General features: G+C 46.9%; 1 protein-coding gene across 1 annotated transcript in view; it reads right to left on the reverse strand.

The window, feature by feature from the left end:
• Positions 1-7,450: 7,450 nt before the first annotated feature.
• The window catches only part of LOC141257882 (uncharacterized), an 88,427-nt gene continuing 74,758 nt past the window's right edge, over positions 7,451-21,119 (reverse strand). Inside the window, exon 6 of the mRNA XM_073672890.1 lies at positions 7,451-8,838. Coding sequence (XP_073528991.1) covers positions 7,451-8,838 — 1,388 coding nt within the window. The remainder of the gene's footprint in view (positions 8,839-21,119) is intronic.

Consider the following 21,119-nt stretch of genomic DNA (forward strand, 5'->3'; position numbering starts at 1 on the left):
CAACCCAGTAGTCAGCATTATTTTGAATCCTAACTATACAGGTATCATGCTGCAGATATTGCAGAAAGAAGGCACTCATATGTCGGGCTCTTCCATGAGGTCCAAGCCCATGGTGTGTTGGTGGTTGGGTAACACTGATGCTTCTTTCCTCCATCCCCTACCGCCAACCACAAACAACAGAGGATGATTATCCTCTTCATCTCCTGACTGTTGCTCGCCCATCACCTCTTCCTCCTCCAAGTGTTCCCGGCTCCTGCACCTTCACTAACAGTTTGTCTGGTATCACCAGCCCCCCTCGGCCGCTGTAATCCACCTTCACTTGGCACCTGCCTGTGTGACGACAGTCTGGAACTTTGAGACATTGTTATCCTTTCCGCATCCTTCTCTTCCTCTGGGACCACCACCTCCTCCCGCAGCCTATTCAAAATCTGATCCAGCATGTAGATGACCGGAATAGTCATGCTGATGATAGCATCGTAAGCGCTAACCATCTTAGTAGCCGTTTCAAAACTGTGCAGAGAGGTGCAGAGGTCCTCCGCAAGTGTGATTTGCACCACGTCTATATTGCATTGACCCAAGCTATACGACATGAAATACTATGTCACAGCTCGTCGCTGCTGCCACAGTCGCTGCAACATGTGCAGAGTGGAATTCCACCGTGTCGGCACATCGCATATCAACCGGTTAACTGGCATGAACAAAGACCTCTGTATCAATGCAAGTCGGTGACCTGGAGGGGTGCGAATTGCGGAAGTAAGCACACAGCTTCCGTGCTTTCTGCAGCAGGGCATTCAAGCTGGAATAGTGACGGAGAAATTGCTGTATTACCAGGTTGAGCACGTGAGCCATGCAAGGCATGTGTGTGAGCTCACCCCAGTGTAGGGCTAACCCCAGGTTCACACCATTATCGCACACGGCTTTCCCTGGCTCTAGGTTCAGCGGAGACAGCCATTGCTCAAACTCGGCCTGGAGAGCTGTCCACAACTTTTCAGCTGTATTACTTCCATCTCCAAGGCATATTAATTTTAAAACACTGCCTGATTGCGGTAAGTCCGGGCTGCTCAGTACGGAGGTGGTGGGGATTCACTCTGTACTATTGGAATGCATGTCTCATTAAAACAGAGGTTGAGGGCTCAGGTGGAGGCCCTAGAGGAGGCAGAAGCAGTGAAGTGTTAAATACAGAGGTTTGTCTCATAAGCCTTGGAGATTCCAAGATTTGTGTAGCAGCCCCTTCCCCGCCTGCCCCCGCAGCTACCAGAGTCACCCAGTGCACAGTGAGTGAGATGTAATGCCCCTGGCCATCCTTACTCGTCCAGGTGTCTGTGGTGAAATGCAGACATAGATTCAGTCAAGAAATGGGTGATGTTTTCTCTGACATGCTGTTGTAGTGCAGACACAGCTTTCTTAGAGAAGTAATGGCGACTGTGCAACTGTTACTGGGGGACTGCGACAGCCATCAGCTTTCGGAAACTGTCTGTATCTACCAGGCGGAAAGGCAGCAGCATTTCCGTGGCCAACATATTGGAGATGGTGGAGTTCAATCTCTTAGCTTTGTCATGTGTAGAAGGAAACAATCTTTTACGTGACCACAACTGCGGGGCCGAGGGCTGGCTGCAGTGCTGAGAGAGGGCGGAGTACGGTGAAACGGACAAACTGTAGAGTAACGCATGTTGATCGCGCATGTGACGGTTCATGCATGTAGTAGACAAATTATTGCAATTTTTCCCTCTACTGAGTCTTTTTTTGCAAAGTTGGCCGATAACATGAGTTGGCTCATCCTGTGGTGTCAAAAAAGGCCACGGCTAGGCAACCCTTGTGAGCTGCAGACCTGCGACTGTTGCTGGCCACAGCTATAGTCAGTTGTGGCTAAGGATGCAGTGCTATTCATGGTGACATCACTCCATGTCTGTGCCGAAGGGCACAATGTAACTTCCTCGTCTTCCTCCTCCTCCACCTCAGATGAGCTACTCAGCTGTGTGTCTCTGGGTTAAAACACCAAGTGGGATCTACAACCTCATCATCATCCTCTCTGTTATCCCATTTCTCACTCTGAGAGTCACCCTCCTCCTCTTCCTTCCCTGACAGTACAGTACAGTCTGCTTGAGCCTCAGGTATCTGAGTCTCATCAGGATAACCTTCCCTCCGGGGATTAACGTTTGGTGATGAGGGTCAGGATTCTGCCCGGACCCTACAGCGTCCTGCCCCGGATTCAACAGAAAAAAATTTTGGGCATTGGTGTAGATGCTTTCCTCCTCTTGAGTCTGGGAATCTTTGGATCAGACCACTGATGCTCTACAGTCAGTTGGGCAGTTGGAGAGTTTTGATGCAGGGGGAAACAAGGGTAATTGGGGTGCCACCTCTGAGGACTGTACTGTGTATGATGTTGAGGTGGAGGAAGAAGAGGAGAGGCCACTTGATGCAGCATTTGTCATCCACTGGAGCACAAGTTATTTCTGGCCCTCATCAACAAGGCGTATCGCTGTGCGGCTGCCAAAGAAAGGGAGTGGAGTAGCCTGTCCAGTAACAGAAGTTGTCAGTTGTCTTTGGATAGGATGTGATGGTGTTGGTTTACTAGAGCTTTCACTAACATTACCACCTATCCCACATATACCTTGAACACCAAGCCTATTCCCCCTTCCACCAAGACTTCGCTTTTTCCCACTCTTGTTGCTCAGATAGTGTGGTTGGAGCAAGAAATTAGCAACAAAAACTTAGATTTTTTACTGTGAATGAGGCCTGGCTACAGTAGAATATATGAGACAAAAAATTTCAAGCTGTGATGGGGACTAATATATCACGTTGGTAACAGAAGAAATTAGATTTTTTACTGTGGATGAGGCCTGTATAAAGTAGAGTATACAGTAGTGTTCAAGATATTAGCAGTCCAATATGATTAACCAGATTAATCCCTGTTTTTGGTATAAATTATATTCACCACAAGTCAAACAATTTACCAATTGGTGCAGTAGATTCTAAGAAGACCACCAGATTAAGCATTCATGATCTGCAGGTTTCTGAGTCTGTATATGTGAATAATTAATTGAAAGGGGTGTGTTCAAAATAATAGCAGTGTGGAGTTCAATTAGTGAGGTCAATCATTCTGTGAAGAAACAGGTGTGAATCAGGTGGCCCTTATTTAAGGGTGAAGTCAGCACATGTTGGACATGCATTTCTCCTTGAAAGCCTGAGAAATATGGGTCGTTCAAGACATTGTTCAGAAGAACAGCATACTTTGATTAAAAAGTTGATTTGAGAGGGTAAAATTTATAAAGAAGTGCAGACAATGATCGGCTGTTCAGCAAAAATAATCTCCAATACATTAAAATGGAAAACTAAACCAGAGAGATGACGAAAAAAACAGAAGACTACCATTCGAGTGGATCAAAGAATAGACAGAATGGCAAAGGCTCAGCCAATGATCAGCGCCAGGATGATCTAGGACAGTCTCAAGTTACTTGTGAGGACTGTGACAGTTAGAAGACGCCTGTGTGAAACTAATCTCTTAGCAAGAAGTCCCCACAGAGTCCCACTGTTAAAAAAAAGACATGTACTGAAGCGGATACAATTTGCCAAAGAACACATCAACTGGCCTAAAGAGAAATGGAGAAACATTTTGTGGACTGATGAAAGTAAAATTGTTCTTTTTGGGTTCAAGGGCCGCAGACCGTTCATCAAACTCTGCATTCAGCCACAGTACACTCTGAAGACAGTGAAGCATGGTGGAAGCATCATCATATGAGCATGTTTCTCTTACTATGGTGCCCGACCTATTTACCGCATACCAGGGATCATGGACCAGTTTGCATATATTAAAATACTTGAAGAGATCATGTTGCCTTATGCTGAAGAGGATATGCCCTTGAAATGGGTGTTTCAACAAGACAACGACCCTAAACACACCAATAAATGAGCAACTGTACATATTGTGAGTTTGTAAAGACAAATGCAGACACTGCTATTTTTGTTCACTTTTTGTTATTTTCTGTAAAGTAGTTAAAAATTATCTACATTTCTTGTCATGTTTTGAATCAGGAAACAGTCTGCAATGTTCCAAATGCTGGAAATAAAAACTAATAGAAAAATGTTGTGCTTAACTCATGTTTGAATGCGTCAAAAAAATTCAAGCTGATATGTGGCCTGCTGTATGTATCACGGCAGTAACAGAAAAAAATACATTTTTTACTGTGGGGCCCTGGATACAGCTGAATTTCAGCACAAAAGAATTACAAGCTCAGATGTGGCCTACTATATGTTTCAGATAGGAACAGAAAAAAATAGAGTTTCAAAGATGTACTCGTGCATGGAGCACAATATAAGCACAACAGAGTTCTATGCTGAAATGTGGCCTGCTGTCTCTGTCTGGACCTCACTAATAGCAAAAATGATTGATCTGCTGGAAGGTTGATTTCCCAGCCACACAGGACCCTATCTAGCTAAACTGTCTGACTTAGAAGCAACCGCCTAGCTAACGATCGGTCTCTCAGTATCCAGGAGCAGCGTCAGGAGCATCCTCTCTGTGCTGTTATACTAACAAAATGGTGCTAAAACAACATGTCCGCTCTTTATATGGAGAGGGACATGTGAGTTTTAGAAGCCAATGACACAAGCCCTTATATCTGGACATTGTGGATGGTTCCTGCGCCCTGATTGGCTAGCTGCAATTTACAAACATTAAGTTAAGAAAAAATAAATTAGATTAACAGCACACCATTACTCTGACCTCTCCCCACCCCCTCCATTAAATAAGTACCCCCCGCTCAGTAACAGCACCACTTTCCTAGCCAAAGTTATAAAAATACTGTAGTGGAAAGCGATCATTTCCCGTACTGTTACCGATTTTAAATAAAAACGCTCGGGTGTCCGATCACGAACCCAAATGTGCAACATTCGTGCCAATTTTGAAATTGGTGAATGTTTTCCGAACATGTTTTCTGATCTCTACTGTGTACTACAACGTACTGGTCACTACAACGGCAGTTAACAATTTTCACTCAGCAACATCCGCTGCTGCTTGTTTCTGGAAAAGACCCATGGAGTCAAAATCGTCATTGCACCTGTAGATAAATTATCAAAGGAGTATATTTTTCCAAAATGGGGGCACTTGAGGGGGGATTCTGCTATTCTACCACTTAGGGGCTATGTATATGGAGTCTGCACACTATTCTAGGATAATCTGCGCTTCGTGAGGCAAATAACGCACTGTCCCTCCCGAGTTTCACCGTGTGGCTAAGCAGTACTGTACAGCCACATATGGGGTATTTCTGCATTGAGAATAATTGTGGGACAAATTTTGGTGCCATTTTACCCATTTCCCAGTGTGAAAATGTAAATCTGGGGCTAAAACAACATTTTGGTGGTAAAAATGTAATTATTTTTTTCTTCACTGCCCAATGGTATAAAATTCTGTGACCCACCAGTGAGTGATCATTGCACCCCTAGATGAATTCATTGAGAGGTTTAGTTTGTAAAATGGGGTCTCTTATGGGGGGGGTACTGCTGTTCTAGCACCTCAGGGGCTAGGCCAACGTGACATGGCACCCTTAAACCAATCCAACAAAATCTGAACTTCAATATAGTGCTTATTCCCTAATGAGCTTTGCACTGCTCAATAGTTTTCGACCACATACACAGGAAAAATTGCACAACAAATTTTGGGGTCCATTTTCTCCTGCTATCCTTGTAAAAATGAAAAAATTTAGGACTAAAACAACATTTTTGTGGGAAATATATATTTTTTTCATTTTTACAGATCCATGTTGTAAAAAATGTTCTATTGCTTGTGACGCTGCCTGACCTCTCGTGAACCCCACATGTTTCCGAGCAATCAAAGGCGGCATGACTTCAGGCATAGGATTTGAAATGGGCCTCTAAAATCCCAATGATGTCAGATCTTTTCCTTGTCTTCAATAGAAATTTGTCATTTTACACACTCGCTAACAGCAGCAGTCTGCTTCACCTAATGCATTATAATATATGCTACATAGCATTATGCTGGTAAATTGCTCCCTCTTAATCTTACAAAACTCGACATTAAATCTGCCTGGTGCCTCGACAGTTCTGCATGTTTGTGTCACGGGTGTGTCAGAGGTGACAGACAGTCGCCCTGCAGTTGGTTGCAGGAGATCTATACGTTTGGCATTACAGACATCTTCTTAGATGAGAGGCTGTCTTTAGGGCCCAGCGGCTACCTCCCTCTGGCTAATTAGCTCTCTGGCCTGGGTGTATAAATACCTGGTGTGTCTGAGAGGGAGGTGCCAGCTATATTAATTTCTACTTGTGAGGCTTAGCAGGAGCAGTACTTTGTCCTCTCTGGAGCTTGAGGCAGTGTGCACATTTGGAGTCGTCTAAAGCATAGCATTCTCCCCCTGTTTGTCTACCCTTGTTGTCTATAGAGTTTAGTGGAGATCGACTAGTGCTCATTTCCTCCCATCCCTAGCCTTAGCCATACACCAGTGAAAGACAGGGCGAGGCACGCATGCGGCGATTGCTGAAGAGGCAATATAGGAACGGTAGTTGAGACAGGGTGACACTAGACCAGACTAGGAGGTCTCCACTTTCTCCTTTCCCTAGTGTCTGGGCTCCCTTTCCCTCTTCCCTCTGTGTTGCAATGGGTCTTTCCAACACCTGGTGTGACAGTTTGGTGGTGTAAATGTACTACCTGGCTTGTGGTGACCACATTTATTCTGAACAGCGGATCCCCTGTCATTTTTGGTAACTTTATCATATCTAATAATGTTTCCGGTAGGTGTAAATGGGGGAAATCTCCATAGCATTCACTATATTGACCCAATATTTACATCACATTAGTTTGTGATTGTTTGTCCCGGGTATTTGAGAGGTGAAGTGTGAAAGCTGTCCGTGCCTTTGGCCAGGTTTGGTCGATTTATTTAGATGCAATATGTGTTGCCCAAAATCAGGATGCCGGGATGTTCGGTATGCACCATCCAATAATTAACTTTTTGTTACGCTTTAATCCAAGCTGACCTGGTTTCTAGAGATGTGACACTCAAACAAATAGTCCATGTTACTTGCAGGGCTTTACCAGCAGCTACATTTCTGTATGGTCTCGTTTTCTCCTGGTTACACAGGACATTTATTCAGCTCTTCAACACCGACTTGGCAGTATCCAAACACAGAGTCATATTCCCTCTGTGAAGATCCTTGTGACAAATAATCTCTAACCCCAACCCCCAGACTAGTCACGCAACTTTCTCTACTACTGCCAAATGGGCTGGGAAGTGACAGATGCAATCACCTTCCTGAGAAAAATGTTTCCCAAGTAACGGCTGGATTGGGGGATGATAAGCAATAGTCATAACACCTGTCTCTGCCGAGTGTAGAACTGGATGTGAAGATTGGTGAAATAACAGTCTGTTCTGGGGCACAAGAGCTGGGCTTGCGGATAGTTCATGAGGATGAGTCCATAGAGGACCCCATACACAGGCTGTTATCATATGTGAATTCTCTCATGTTGACCAAGTTTCCATTTATCTGCAAAACATTTCCCACAATGTGAACATGAATACGGCTTCTCTCCTGTGTGAATTCTCTGATGTTTAACAAGTTTCGATTTATCTGCAAAACATTTCCCACATTCTGAGCAAGAATATGGCTTCTCTGCTGTGTGAGTTCTCTGATGTTTCACAAGATTGGTTCTGTTTGTAAAACATTTCCCACATTCTGAACATGAATACGGCTTCTCTCCAGTGTGAATTCTCTGATGTTTAACAAGGTCTGATTTATCTGTAAAACGTTTCCCACATTCTGAACATGAATACGGTCTGACTCCTGTGTGACTTCTCTTATGTGTGGTAAGATGTGATTTTTTAACAAAACATTTCCCACATTCTAAACATGCAAAAGGTTTTTCTCCTGTGTGAATTCTCTGATGTATGGCATGATTTGATCTATTTGTAAAGCATTTTCCACATTCTAAACATGCAAAAGGTTTTTCTCCTGTGTGAATTCTCTGATGTATGGCATGATTTGATCTACTTGAAAAACATTTCCCACATTGTGAACATGAATACGGCTTCTCTCCTGTGTGACTTCTCTCATGTGCAACAAGATTTGATTTACTTGTGAAACTTTTCCCACATTCGGAGCATGAATACGGCTTCTCCCCAGTGTGAACTCTTCCATGTTTAACAAGAATTGATTTTTTTGTAAAACATTTTCCACAGACTGAACATGAATGCAACTTTTCAACTGTATGACTTCTCTGATGTTGAACAAATATATTAAATCTTGTAATACACTTTCCACACTCTGAACATACATACGGCTGCTCTGTATGATTTTTCTCATGTGTAACTAGATGTGATTTATTTGTAAAACGTTTTCCACATTTTGAACATGGATACGGCTTCTCTCCTGTGTGACATCTCTCATGTGTAATAAGATGTGATTTATCTATAAAACATTTCCCACATACTGAACATGAGTACGGCTTCTCTCCTGTGTGACTTCTTTCATGTGTAATAAGATGGGATTTATCTATAAAGCATTTCCCACATTCTGAACATGAGTACGGCTTCTCTCCTGTGTGGCTTCTTCTGTGTGTAAAGAGATCGGAGCTTTTTGAAAACTGTTTTCCACATTCCCCACACTGAAATCTTTTTCTGTCATTCAGACCTGTACATGTGGTAACAGTCTGCGCTTGGTCAAGAGACAGTTCCTCTGGATTAGGCTGATTATACGATGTATCTGCACTGTGTCCTGAACGTACATTAAGGGTGATGAGGTTTTCTTCAGAAAAGGGATGCACAATATCTTTACCTTCCACTTGATTATTTAGCAGAAACATGATGTTTCCTTTACAGTTTTTGCTCAGATTTTCTGTTAGAAAAAAAATAATAGAATCCATTTTTTAATCTTGTTAAACCACAAAAGTACATACATTTATAATACTTCTATTAATCTGGATTTATGCAGGCATTATGCTTGCCCAAGCTAAAGTGGATTAAGCATGAAAGATGAGCATCACGTCTTTAATATTTACAGTGGCATGTAAAAAGTTGGGCACCCCTGGTCTAAATTATTGTTATTGTGAACAGTTAAGCAAGTTGAATATGAAATAATCTCTAAAAGGCCTAAAGATAAAGATGACAAATTTCCTTTGTAGTTTAGGGGGAAAAAAGATGCCGACTGCCGTGACATCCTAAGCAAGGTAAAAGGCCCGGGTGCCGAGTCTCCTATATCCCCCTGGGTGACACATCTCTCTTCTTGGCGTCACGAACAGGATTTCGTGCCCGTTGCCACCGGGTACTGTGTGCCGTATTTGAACTGTGTTTTAACTGTGGTGAACATCGCCGCCATTACCGCGTCGCCACGCGGGAAGAAGAGGGGCGTAACCGCAGGAATCAGAGAGGCGTGACTGTTGGAAGCGCGCGGAGCTCAAGCCCCGCCTCGCGCTCTGACGGAGCACCAGGAAGCATCAGGTCCTGGTAGGAGACCGTCGTCTGTGGAGCTGCGGCCTACCCGAAAAAGGAAAAGAAGGTAGGCTACAGTTGGTTTACTAGGGGGGCGCAACCATGACCGACGACCAGCAAAACGCCGGAGCACCGGTTAACGCTCCTGATGCTCAACTTGCGCCCGGTGCTGCTCAGGCCGGAGCGGCCGCCCCACCAGCAGGGGTCGTGACTCCAGTCATACCCATGGTCCTGCCGTATATCCCTGGAGCAAAATGGCTTCCCCAGTATGATGGCAAACCAGACACCCTGTCTGGGCTCAAAAGGAAGATATGCGGTGTACTGGATATGTACTCAATGACTGGTAAACAGAGAGCCGCTGTTGTGCTGGGACAATTGACTGGTGCCGCCGAGCGGGAAGTTGAAACCTGGCCAGCCGCAGACCAGGAATCAGTATCCATTATCTTTAAGAGACTGCAAACTCTCTTTGAAAACCGCACTGAGACAGATCTCCGGATGAGGTTCTACCACTGTACCCAGAAACCTGAGGACAGTATCCGGGACTATGCCTGGCGCTTGCAGGAAGCCCTGCGGGCCCTAAAACATGTTAGTCCAGCCAGCATACATGATGAGAACAAGATGCTAACAGAACAATTCATCCGGGGGTTAAGGTCCCAGGAGGAGAGCAGAACTGTACGGTGGTGGGCCTTAGATCATCCAGATGCCACATTTGACACCCTGAAGGACATGGCTATTAAAAGGTCTGCAGCCCCTGGAACCATCAGATACTGCTATCCAGCGTTACCAGAGTGGGGCCACCCCAGTGCCCGCAGCCCCCACTGCTCCTTCATTAATGGCTGAAACAAAAATGCAAACAGTGCCCCCTAGCGAGCTGGACAGCCTACGCTCTGAAGTGCGTCAGTTAAGTAAAACCCTGACCACTGTTTTGAGTGCCCTGCAGCTACGGACAGAGCCTGAGCCGGAAGGAAGAATCTTGCTTGCCGACAGTCCTGAGGATGTCCCCTGGATGAGGAGAAGAAGGAGGACAACGCCACCCCATAGGAGGACAACGCCACCCCGTGGGAGGACCAACGACCAACGTTGCCCTCCAGGAGAATTCATCTGCTACCGTTGCCACAAGGCAGGCCACACCACGCGGAACTGTCCTTTAAACGGGCAAACCCTGGGGCCGAGGGGACACCCAGGAGTAGACCAACCAGGCCCATCAAGCTGGTACGACCGGTTCGTAGGAGGAAGGCCTTTCCTGTCCATCGTGCTGGATGGAATAGCAACACCAGCATTACTGGACACCGGCTCACAGGTAACCATCATACCCGATGTCCTCTACAAAAGGTACGGGTCCCTACATGAACTTCATCCGCCAGCCCTGAAACTCTCTGTGTATGGCTCTAACTGCCTTCCTCTTAACCTAGTAGAGGTTAAGGACGTGACAGTGAAGGTGGGGAGAGTGGAACTAAAGGACCAAGGGCTAATTGTCATCGAATCTAACCTGGTGATACCAATCCGTATATGATACTTGGTACAAATATTGTTGGTAACTGTTTGGGAGAAGTGTTGTTTTTACTCCAACAGATTGCGGACACTGCCACAACAGGGCAGAGGGAAGTGCTCCAGAAAGAAATTCGAGCCCTCCTGTACCAGCAACAGGTAAAACTGACAGGTGGTGAGATTGGTAATGTACGGGTGACAGACCCGATACCCATTGTGATTCCCCCAATGAGTGAGATGCTGATTTGGTGTAGGGCAGCAATAGGTCTTAAGGGACAGAACTACCAGGCGGTAGTGGAGCCCATTAGCTCAGAGCACAGACCTACACTCCTAACTGCTAGAGGGGTAGTGGATGTACGCAATGGGAGGGTGCCCGTACGTCTCCTAAATTGTGGGGAGGAGGAAGTTAAATTGCCACGATACGCCACTGTTGCCAGGTTGTATACTGTGAATGACAATGCCATACACACAGTGGAATCCTTGACCCCACCAGATGCAGTGGAGGACCACGACTCCGAAGCTCAGCTGGAGGATTGGTGTCAACAGCTCCATGTTGGGACTGACACCACCCCTGTCCATCAGAAACACGGTATTTACAGAGTGGTTCAGGAATATGAACAAGTGTTTAGTAAACACCCTCTTGATTTTGGAAGGGTTAAAGGGGTACAACACCACATACCCACCGGTAACCATCCACCCATTAAGGAGCGTTACAGACCCATACCACCAGCACATTACCAAAAAGCCAAGGAAATGTTGCATGACATGAAAAAGGCAGGGGTAGTAAGGGATAGCTGTAGCCCCTGGGCAGCTCCCCTGGTCCTGGTCAGAAAGAAGGACGGTAGCATGAGGATGTGTGTAGATTATAGACAGATTAATCGCATAACACATAAAGATGCATACCCTTTGCCCCGTATAGAGGAATCCCTGGCTGAACTAAAATCTGCCAATTACTTCTCTACACTGGATCTCACTAGCGGGTACTGGCAAGTCTCTGTTGCTGAGGAAGACCAGGAGAAGACGGCCTTCACCACCCCGATGGGATTATGCGAGTTCAACAGTATGCCATTTAGGATCTGCAACGCCCCTGGGACGTTCCAGAGGCTGATGGAGTGTTGCTTGGGACACCGGAACTTTGAGACAGTGCTGCTGTACCTGGATGACGTTATCGTGTACTCAAGGACGTATGAAGACCATCTGAAGCACCTGGCGGAGGTATTTGAAGCATTGTCCCGGTATGAGATGAAACTAAAACCTTCCAAGTGCCACCTGCTCAAACAGAAGGTTCAGTACCTGGGACACGTAGTCAGCTCAGAAGGAGTAGCACAAGACCCGGAGAAGGTCACTGCCATCCAGAAGTGGGCTGAGCCGAAAAACATCAAGGAAGTACGTCAGTCTCTGGGACTGGTCGGGTACTACCGGAGGTTCATAAGGGATTACACCAAAAAGGCAGCACCTTTACAAGATCTCCTGGTGGGACAGTCCAAGAGAGGTAAAAATCCCCCATTCCAGTGGAGTAAGGAACAGGCTGAATCCTTTGCAGTAATGAAGGAAGTCCTAACTAGTGAAGAAATCCTGGCTTACCCTGACTACAGCCAGCCTTTCCTGTTGTACACCGACGCCAGCTACGAGGGACTGGGAGCTGTGTTGTCCCAGAAGCAAAACGGCAGAGAAAAGGTAATTGCATATGCCAGTAGGAAGCTTCGCCCCACTGAGAGGAACCCGGAGAATTGCAGTTCCTTCAAGCTGGAGCTCCTGGCCTTGGTCTGGGCTATCACTGAAAGATTCAAGCATTACCTAGCCTCAACTAAATTCACAGCCTTTACTGACAATAATCCCTTGACACACCTGGAGACAGCCAGGTTGGGAGCCATGGAACAGCGTTGGGTAGCCAGACTGTCGAATTATCAGTTCACAATCAAGTACCGGGCAGGTCACAAGAATACCAATGCTGTTGCTTTGTCAAGAATGCCCCACCAGTCGGACACCGAGGATGAACTCGAAGAAATTGAACTACCTGTTTTCCACAGAAATGGAATGGTCCACGAGCAGCACGCCTCCAGAAGATGTCATGGTAGGACACCAAACCCTCTACCTCATCACAGCTGGAAGGAGACCCAGGACAGTGACCCGGTTGTCAGCCTCATCAAAAGACTGATAACCCAAGAAGGTTCTCACCTGGAGAAGGATGCTCCCCCACAAGCCAAACACCTGTGGAATGAGAGAAGCCGGCTGTTCATCTACAGAGAGAAGCTGTTCAGATGGTATGTCAACCCCAAGACCCATGAAATGGTGTGGCGGATTGTTGTACCCAGGACGGATATCCAGATGGTGTTAGAGGCCTATCACGATCAAGCAGGTCACTTTGGCTGGAAGAAGCTGGAAACCCTGCTGAAGGACCGGTTCTATTGGGTTGGAATGCGGACCTTGTGGACCCTGTAGCCTCAGAAGGAAAGACTACGGCAGCCAGAAAACGCCGTTGCAGTCCATCAAAACAACCCAACCCCTGGAGATTGTCGCTCTGGATCACGTCAAACTGTCGCCCAGCAGATCAGGTTATTCCTATGCCCTGACCATGGTGGATCACTATTCCCGGTTCCTGGTGGTAGCCCCTGTCAAGGACCTGACAGCAGAAACTGCAGCAAGAACGTTCCAAGCCTACTTCTGCAGACCTCATGGATATCCGGAAAAGGTGCTCACAGATCAAGCCCCTGCTTTCGAAGCTGAGCTATTCAAGGAATTCTGCCACCTGTATGGATGCAAGAAGATCCAGACTATGCCATATCATCCGCAAACCAACGGTATGTGCGAGAAAATGAGCAACATCGTTATAGACCTGTTGAAAACCATGCCTTTGGAAGAGAGGAACCAGTGGCCAGACAAGCTACCTGACCTAGTGGACCTGTATAACCACATACAGTGGTGGCCAAAAGTATTGGCACCCCTGCAATTCTGTCAGATAATGCTCAGTTTCTTCCTGAAAATGATTGCAATCACAAATTCTTTGGTATTATTATCTTCATTTAATTTGCTTGCAAGGAAAAAACACAAAAGAGAATGAAGCAAAAATCAAATCATTGAACATTTCACACAAAACTCCAAAAATGGGCCAGACAAAAGTATTGGCACCCGCAGCCTAATACTTGGTTGCACAACCTTTAGCCAAAATAACTGTGAACAACCGCTTCCGGTAACCATCAATGAGTTTCTTACAATGCTCTGCTGGAATTGTAGACCATTCTTCTTTGGCAAACTGCTCCAGGTCCCTGATATTTGAAGGGTGCCTTCTCCAAACTGCCATTTTGAGATCTCTCCACAGGTGTTCTATGGGATTCAGGTCTGGACTCATTGCTGGCCACTTTAGAAGTCTCCAGTGCTTTCTCTCAAACCATTTTATAGTGCTTTTGGAAGTGTGTTTTGGGTCATTGTCCTGCTGGAAGACCCATGACCTCTGAGGGAGACCCAGCTTTCTCACACTGGGCCCTACATTATGCTGCAAAATTTGTTGGTAGTCTTCAGACTTCATAATGCCATGCACACGGTCAAGTAGTCCAGTGCCAGAGGCAGCAAAGCGACCCCAAAACATCAGGAAACCTCCGCCATGTTTGACTGTAGGGACCGTGTTCTTTTCTTTGAATGCCTCTTTTTTTTTCCTGTACACTCTATGTTGATGCTTTTTCCCAAAAAGCTCTACTTTTGTCTCATTTGACCAGAGAACATTCTTCCAAAACGTTTTAGGCTTTCTCAGGTAAGTTTTGGCAAACTCCAGCCTGGCTTTTTTATGTCTCGGGGTAAGAAGTGGGGTCTTCCTGGGTATCCTACCATACAGTCCCTTTTCATTCAGACGTCGAGGGATAGTACGGGTTGACACTATTGTACCCTCGGACTGCAGGGCAGCTTGAACTTGTTTGGATGTTAGTCGAGGTTCTTTATCCACCATCCGCACAATCTTGCGTTGAAATCTCTCGTCAATTTTTCTTTTACGTCCACATCTAGGGAGGTTAGCCACAGTGCCATGGGCTTTAAACTTCTTGATGACACTGCGCACGGAAGACACAGGAACATTCAGGTCTTTGGAGATGGACTTGTAGCCTTGAGATTGCTCATGCTTCCTCACAATTTGGTTTCTCAAGTCCTCAGACAGTTCTTTGGTCTTCTTTCTTTTCTCCATGCTCAATGTGGTACACACAAGGACACAGGACAGAGGTTGAGTCAACTTTAATCCATGTTAACTGGCTGCAAGTGTGATTTAGTTATTGCCAACACCTGTTAGGTGCCACAGGTAAGTTACAGGTGTTGTTAATTACACGAATTAGAGAAGCATCACATGATTTTTCAAACAGTGCCAATACTTTTATCCACCGCCTACAGGGTCCTCTACACCCACTAGGGACAACCGGCTTACCAGGAAGCTTCCAGACACCTGGTCATCCTGAAGCTACCAGCAATAACCGGACTAGGAACCACGAAGGCCCCGGCATCCAGGGATAGTGGTTGCCAAAGAAAGGTCCTACTACCAAGCGGTCAGGTGAAAGAGCAACACGACACAGAAGCTAGGCCAATTTTCAGGCTGGCTAGAAGCTTAGAGAGAGGAAGACACGGATCAGGAGACCTTATTCCCGCTCACTTGGGAGAAGTCCGGAAGTGCACCCTTCCTAGAAAGTACCCTGGACCATACCTTCAGTTACACCAGTAAAGGTACTGAAGCGAATCGCCTGTGTGAGTGTCCGTCATTCCCCCTGACCTGGCCATCTCTCACCTGCACCCCTTTCATCTACACTGCCCGGGGGCTCGCTCCACCTGTGGGGAGCAAAAACATCCCAGCTGCCATCCCATCTCCCCCGGAGGTCAGCAGCAGCGGCGGTAACCGTTACCGGAAGCCACAGGTGGCGTTACGAAACAAACTTTACATTAAAAATCCCTTTTTCAAGAGAGACCCCAGAGTACGGGCCCGGGAGCCGACTGCCGTGACATCCTAAGCAAGGTAAAAGGCCCGGGTACCGAGTCCCCTATATCCCCCTGGGTGACACAGATGGTTTTTGCAACTGCACTTGGGGACACTTTCAAAGTTTTCCCAATTTTTCGCACTGACTGACCTTCATTTCTTAAAGTAATGATGGCCACTCATTTTTCTTTACTTAGAATTTGTATTATGGCAAGAAAAAAGCAGCTAACAGTCTATTCAGTAGGACTATCAGCTGTGTATCCACCAGACTTCTGCACAACACAACTGATGGTCCCAACCCCAATTATAAGGCAAGAAATCCCACTGATTAAACCAGACAGGGCACACCTGTGAAGTGAAAACCATTTCCGGTGACTACCTCTTGAAGCTCATCAAGAGAATGCCAAGAGTGTGCAAAGCAGTCATCAAAGCAAAAGGTGGCTACTTTGAAGAACCTAGAATATAAGACATATTTTCGGTTGTTTCACACTTTTTTGTTAAGTATATAATTCCACATGTGGTAATTCATAGTTTTGATGCCTTCAGTGTGAATGTACAATTTTCATAGTCATGAAAATACAGAAAAATCTTTAAATGAGAAGGTGTGTCCAAACTTTTGGTCTGTACTGTAGGTACTAACCATGAAGGGTGCACAAACTTTTCTTTTTTGTCATTTTTAAGATATAAAAGATTAAATTATATTTATTTTTGCCTAAAATGCAAAGAAAATGTGTCATCTTTAACTTTAGCCCTTTTCTAAATCATTTCATCTTCAACTTGCTTAAATGTTCACAATAACAGTAATTTTGACCAAGGGTGCTTTCTAATCCACTACTGCATTTGACCAAAGAAAAGTGAAACAAAAACTGTATGTGTGAATCTAGTCCTTCAAAGTTTTGTATAACACTCTGAAATGGAGTTGAGTCTGAAGTGAGTGATAGCTTTACTTACTATGACAAAGTCACTGGCAGTGTGCTTAATTGTGAGCGGCAAGACCTTGGCCGATATACGGACTGTGCTGCAGGTTTTGTATTTTTTTTTGCCAATTTAGCCGAATAGGCCGTGTTTATTCTTTATGGACTACCGGGTAGTTTTTAACGCTGAATAAACTAACCCAAAATTTAAAGAGACAGTGTCCTTTGTCTACCTCTGCCTACAACCGAGCTTGTTGCTTTTACCACAAGTGGTGGAGAATGCGGGCCAAACTACCAGCGAACACCTGTGACTGTTACAGGAAAGGCTGCATATCTTGGGTGAAGTTGGCCATAAGCCAGCAAGTGACGCAGGACAAAATGGAGGACCTCCTTAAGCATCTGTTGCAGGTGCAGCAGGTGCAGTAAGCGCAGAACCAGCAGCAGCAAGTGCATCACCAGTAGATGCTACAGCAACAGCAGATGGCGAGACAGGAGACCCCTAAGTTGCTTATGCAGCAGCTCCAGCTACAGCAGCAGGCCCAACAGGACCAGTGCCGACAACAGCAGCAGATCGATTTGCTCGCAGATGTGATCCGTGGCTCCGAAACAGCTCCAACGATAAGGTCAGTGGACGACTTTGCTGTCCAAAAGGCTGTAAGGGGAGCGCTGCAGAAAATGACCACGGGTGATGATGTAGAAGCTTTTCTGACAGTATTCGAGAGGGTCACCAAGAGGGAGAGGCTTCCGCCAGAGAAATGGGCAGAGGAGTTGGCGCCATACCTGACGGGGGAACCCCAGAAGGCGTATTATGACTTGGCCTTGACAGGGCACAGCACGTCCACCGCTGGGCATATCACCGCGAGAAACCATCGCGCTCCTAAATGCTTGACCTGTTGCACCTGTAAAAATGGCTGCAACCAGAATCTTCTACCCCGGTGCAGATCATAGAGCGAGTAGTGATAGATCGATTCGTGCACTCCTTACCGTGGCCGGTACAGACTTGGGTTGCCCAGGGTGATCCCCAGAACGCTGATGAACTGGTCGGACTGGTTGAGAGGTACAAGGGGGTCGAGGGTTCCGTGGGAAAACAGCCTCTTTCCATATTGGGGATCCCAGTCGGGGGCGGAGGCCCAAAATGGGGTGGCACATCCAAGGTCCAAAGGGGCAGTGGAGGTAATGCCCAAGGTCCCTTCGGGAGAGATTATTTGTTGGCGGTGTCACGGCCCAGGCCATGTAGCTGCCCACTGCACTCTGACCTCTGAACAAATGGACTGTAGCCTGAGACGTCGCTGTTCCTACTATGCCTACCCCGCGTGCTGTGTGGACTATCAGCCCGGTGAGGGGCCACAGTCTTGTCTGGTGACCATTAATGGGATACTGGTGGCAGGACTCCTGGACTCAGGGAGTTTGGTAACTCTCATAAGGGCCACGCTCCCACACCAGTTGATCCCTGGGAAAAACGTGGGTGTGCGGTGCATACACGGGGACGCAAAAGACTACCCTATTGTCAGAGTGACAATACACACTGACTGTGGAGCTGAGTCCCATGAGGTTGGGGTGGTTAGGGATCTGCTCCACCCAGTGTTTATAGGGTGGGACTTCAGTCTGTTCTGGGACTTATGGCGGAAAGCGGGGGTGCCAAGTGTCTTAACCGTGAGCCAGTTACATCATGATGCATCACCTTCGCAGTCTGAGGCAGAGGACTTCCCCCTGTGTGTCCTTTTGGGGGACAAACACAAGGTGGTGACTCCAGAGGATGAGGTTCCAGACTTGGGGGTGTCTGGAGGGAATTTTAGTACTGCGCAGATCCAGGATTTTACTTTGAAGTATGCCTTTGACAATGTATCTGTGATCAATGGGGTTGCTCAAGAGCCCGGGGCTGACACCAGGTTCTCATATTTTTCACTTAATGGGGTGCTTCTTTATCGGGTCACTAACCCAAAAGGGGAAGTAATAGAGCAGTTGGTAGTGCCAGGACCCTATAGGCGTAGAGTGTTAGGCCTGGCTCATTGTCACATCTTAGGTGGGCATCTAGGGGTAGACAAGACTTGGGAGCAGGTCATACAGAGGTTCTACTGGCCTGAATGTCACCAGGAGATTGTGAACTACTGCCGGTCCTGTCCCACCTGTCAGCTAACGGCTTCCGTGTCCCATTTCCGCAGCCCCCTAGTGTCATTACCTATCATAGAGGTCTCATTTGACCGGATTGTCATGGACCTTTTTGGTGCCCTTGTGAAATCCGCCTGGGGGCACCAATACATTCTGGTTGTATTGGACTATGCAACTCAGTATCCAGAAGCGGTACCATTATGGCATTCCTCCACCAGAAATATCGGCAGAGAACTAGTGCATATTTTCTCCCGGACGGGTCTGTCAAAGGAGACACAACTCTGAACGTCTGTATACCACCCGCAGATGGACGTAATGGTAGAGCGTTTCAACAAGACCTTGAAGTTGATGTTGAAGAAAGTTGTGGAGAAGGATGGGTGAGACTGGGATTACCTGTTGCCATTCCTGCTGTTTTCCATTAGGGAAGTTCCCCAGAGCTCTACAGGGTTCTCGCCGTTTGAACTGCTATACGGACGACACCCTCGGGGACTTCTGGACATAGCAAAGGAGACCTGGGAAACAGAGGCCCAAATGCAGGACCGGATCGAAAAGGTGATGCCAATCATGAAGGAGATCCTTCTACAGGCACAAGAAGCCCAGGCAAGGGTCTAGAATTGGCCCGCAAGGCTGAGACAATTCAGCCCGGGAGATTGGGTGTTAGTGTTGGTGCCCACGGTCGAGAGTACGTTCCGGACTAAATGGCAAGGGCCGTATGAAGTAGTTGAGAAGCTGAGAGAAGTTAATTACAAAGTCCAACAGCCAGGTAGAAGGAAGCCGTACCAAATCTACCATATCAACTTACTTAAGCCGTGGCGAGACGGGGAACCGGTGGAGGCTATGTGTCTAGGGGCCAATCCTGAAGCCAGGGTCGCGGACATCACAGTGACACAGCCACTGTCACCGGCCCAAAAACAACTGTGCCGAGAACTCTTGCAGAGAAACCTAGACTTGTTCTCAGAATTGCCTGGGTGTACGCACGTTTTGGAGCATGAGATCCTGACGGAACCGCACGTATGGGTGAAACAAAGGTCATATTGAATTCCCGAAGCCCATCGTGAGGTGATCTCCAAGGAGGTGAGGAGAATGTTGAGCCTGGGCGTTATTGAGGAGTCTAAGTGCAACTGGTCCAGCCAGATTGTTCTTGTACTCAAGCCGGACGGAGAATGGCGTTTCTGTAACAATTACAGGAAGCTAAACGACGTGTCCAAGTTTGACGCCTACCCGATGCCCTGGGTCAATGAGCTTATTGAGAGGCTGGGGCCCGCCAGGTACATCACTTCCCTGGACCTATAAAAGGGTTCTGGCAAATTCGCTTGGCCCTAGGTGCCAAGGAGAAAACGGCCTTCTCTACACCCGAAGGGTGTTTTCAATACACCAGGATGTCGTTCGGACTAAAGGGGCACCAGCTACCTTCCAGAGGGCCATGGACCGGATTCTGGGCTCACATAAGAAATAAGCTGCCACTTATCTGGATGACATCGTGATTTTTAGCCAAGATTAGGGAACCCACCTGTAGAAGGTCCAGGCAGTACTGGATGCATTGAGAAATGCCGAGTTTACCATAACTCAAAGAAAATGCGCCATAGGAAAGGAAGAGGCAAACCGGCCTCCAATAAACAGGTATGGGCCTTTCTGGGAATCGTGGGGTAGTATCATCAATTTATCCCGAATTTTGCCACAATAGAGGCAACCCTGACCGACTTAGAGGTACAAAGACGGTGATGGCTAAGTGGTCTTCTGAGGCAGAGATAGCATTCCAGGAGCTGAACCGCGCCCTTTGTAACCAGCCGGTCTTGATAGCGCCTGACTTCTGGAAAGAGATTATGCTCAAGACGGACACCTCAGACATTGGCATAGGGCCCGTCTTATCGCAGGAGGTAAATGGGGAGGAACACCCCATTCTGTACCTGAGCAGAAAACTCTCGGCCAGTGATAAGAATTATGCAATTGAGGAAAAGGAGTGCCTGGCCGTCAAGTGGGCGGTTGACACCCTTAGGTACTACCTGTTAGGCTGCAAATTCAGACTAGTCTCAGACTATGACCCATGAGATGGATGAGGGAAAGGATGGGGGAAAATGCCCGGGTGACCAGGTGGTTCCTAGCCCTCCAGGACTATAGTTTTTTGGTGGAGCACAGGCCCAGGAAACAGCATGCTAATGCCGATGCCCTGTCCAGACTTCCCTGTCTAACGAATGAAGGTGCCAAAACCCCTGCTTTGGGCAGAGGGGGGGA

The sequence above is a fragment of the Phyllobates terribilis genome, unplaced genomic scaffold (assembly GCF_046119375.1).
Source record: "Phyllobates terribilis strain yellow unplaced genomic scaffold, ASM4611937v1 Scaffold_3__8_contigs__length_932513732, whole genome shotgun sequence".
NCBI classification, from domain to species: domain Eukaryota; kingdom Metazoa; phylum Chordata; class Amphibia; order Anura; family Dendrobatidae; genus Phyllobates; species Phyllobates terribilis.